Source organism: Contarinia nasturtii, unplaced genomic scaffold (genome assembly GCF_009176525.2).
Source record: "Contarinia nasturtii isolate CC-2019 unplaced genomic scaffold, AAFC_CNas_1.1 Cnas_scaffold_1716, whole genome shotgun sequence".
Taxonomy (NCBI): domain Eukaryota; kingdom Metazoa; phylum Arthropoda; class Insecta; order Diptera; family Cecidomyiidae; genus Contarinia; species Contarinia nasturtii.
Window position 1 is genome coordinate 1 of NW_022199049.1, and position 1,469 is coordinate 1,469.

The following is a 1,469-nucleotide window of genomic DNA, read 5'->3' on the forward strand; positions in this document are numbered from 1 at the left end:
AAATTAATCACTGGTACATCATGATCTCCAAGTGCCTCTTGACCACTGGCATCTGCCAACAAATACAATGGATCCGCATCCACCAAAATGTTTTGTAACCGTTGACTGGAGTAGATCGGGTCGAGTGGTACATAAGCGGCACCGGCTTTCAAAATACCTAATATAGCTACGACCAGTTTTGTGCTGCGTTCAACACAAATAGCGATGAGATCATCTGGCTTAACTCCTCGCGTGATCAAATGATTGGCTAATCGGTTAGCTTGTGCATTGAGTTCCGCATAACTCAAAGTTTCTCCTTCAAATTCCACTGCTATAGCCCGTCCGCTACACTCCACCTGTGCCTCAAATAATTGATGAAGACAACAAATAGGTGGATAATTAACAGTCGTTCGATTCCAACTATATAATAGCATCTCTCGTTCTTCCGGCGGCATCACTGTCAATGTTCGTACAGGTTGCTGTGGTGTATTTATGAAAGCATCAACAAGCGAGACGAGAGCTTGTTGCATATAACCACAAATCCTCGCTGCTGAAAGCGGCGATACCACATGAGCTGTGAGACTCAGATTGTTATTATCGTCGTCCAACGACAAAGTTATTGGGTAATTTGTTCGCGCTTTACTACTGAGAATATTCACTCCAGCGAGTGGTTCTATGCCACGCTCTGTCTGCGATTTATGGCGATAGTTCAGCAATGAGTTGAAAAGAGGTAAAGAAGATGGCACTCCACTACAGCGTTGCGCCAACGCCAGTGATGCATATTCGTGAGACAGTAAAGCACTCAAACGCGAATGAGCGTTGCGTACAGCATTTTCGACTGTAGTATCATCGATATCCAGCCGCAAAGGTAACGTATTGATCATCATACCCATAACACTCTCGTTTCCTTCTCCAGATTGCAGTCGACCAAGTAGTACAGTACCGAATACCACTGTTTCATTTCCGCTAGCACGAGCAAGTACCTGTGCCCAGGCCAAATGACAAAGACTGGCTAGATTGACATGGAAATGACGTACAAAGGCTCGCAATTGATTATTGAGTTCCTGTGGCAGCTTCAATTGCCCATGATCGATCTCAATTCCATCGTCATGAACGTCGGTCAAACCAAACGGTAGGGTTGGTGTATCAACATCGCTAAGCATTTCACTGAAGAAGTGAGTATGTTCAGATTGACTGACACCCAGACGAGCCTGGGCTACTACATACCGAAATGGTGTGGGTGTTGCCAACTGTTCACTCTGTCCTTCATTAATCATACGCACTTCTGCATTTAGTTTCTGTATAGTAACGTAGTCACCAATTATATGGTGCATCAATTGCAATACAATCCAGTCCCCTTCGCACGTTGGTGCAGCTAGCAGACGCAATAGCGGTGCACGATTGAGATCCATTCGGTAGTGACTAGAATTGTAGCGATGTGTGAGCTGATCTAGTACTGAGTTGGTATCATCCAGTGTGACTTCGGTGAG

At 45.1% G+C, this 1,469-nt stretch overlaps 1 protein-coding gene across 1 annotated transcript; it reads right to left on the reverse strand.

Moving 5' to 3' along the window:
- Nucleotides 1–11: 11 nt before the first annotated feature.
- LOC116347188 (linear gramicidin synthase subunit D-like) lies at nucleotides 12–1,391 on the reverse strand (the record flags this gene model as incomplete). Its single annotated transcript, XM_031777695.1, has 1 exon — nucleotides 12–1,391. A coding segment is annotated over exon 1 (1,380 nt), but the record flags the coding sequence as incomplete, so codon positions are not given.
- Nucleotides 1,392–1,469: the final 78 nt, after the last annotated feature.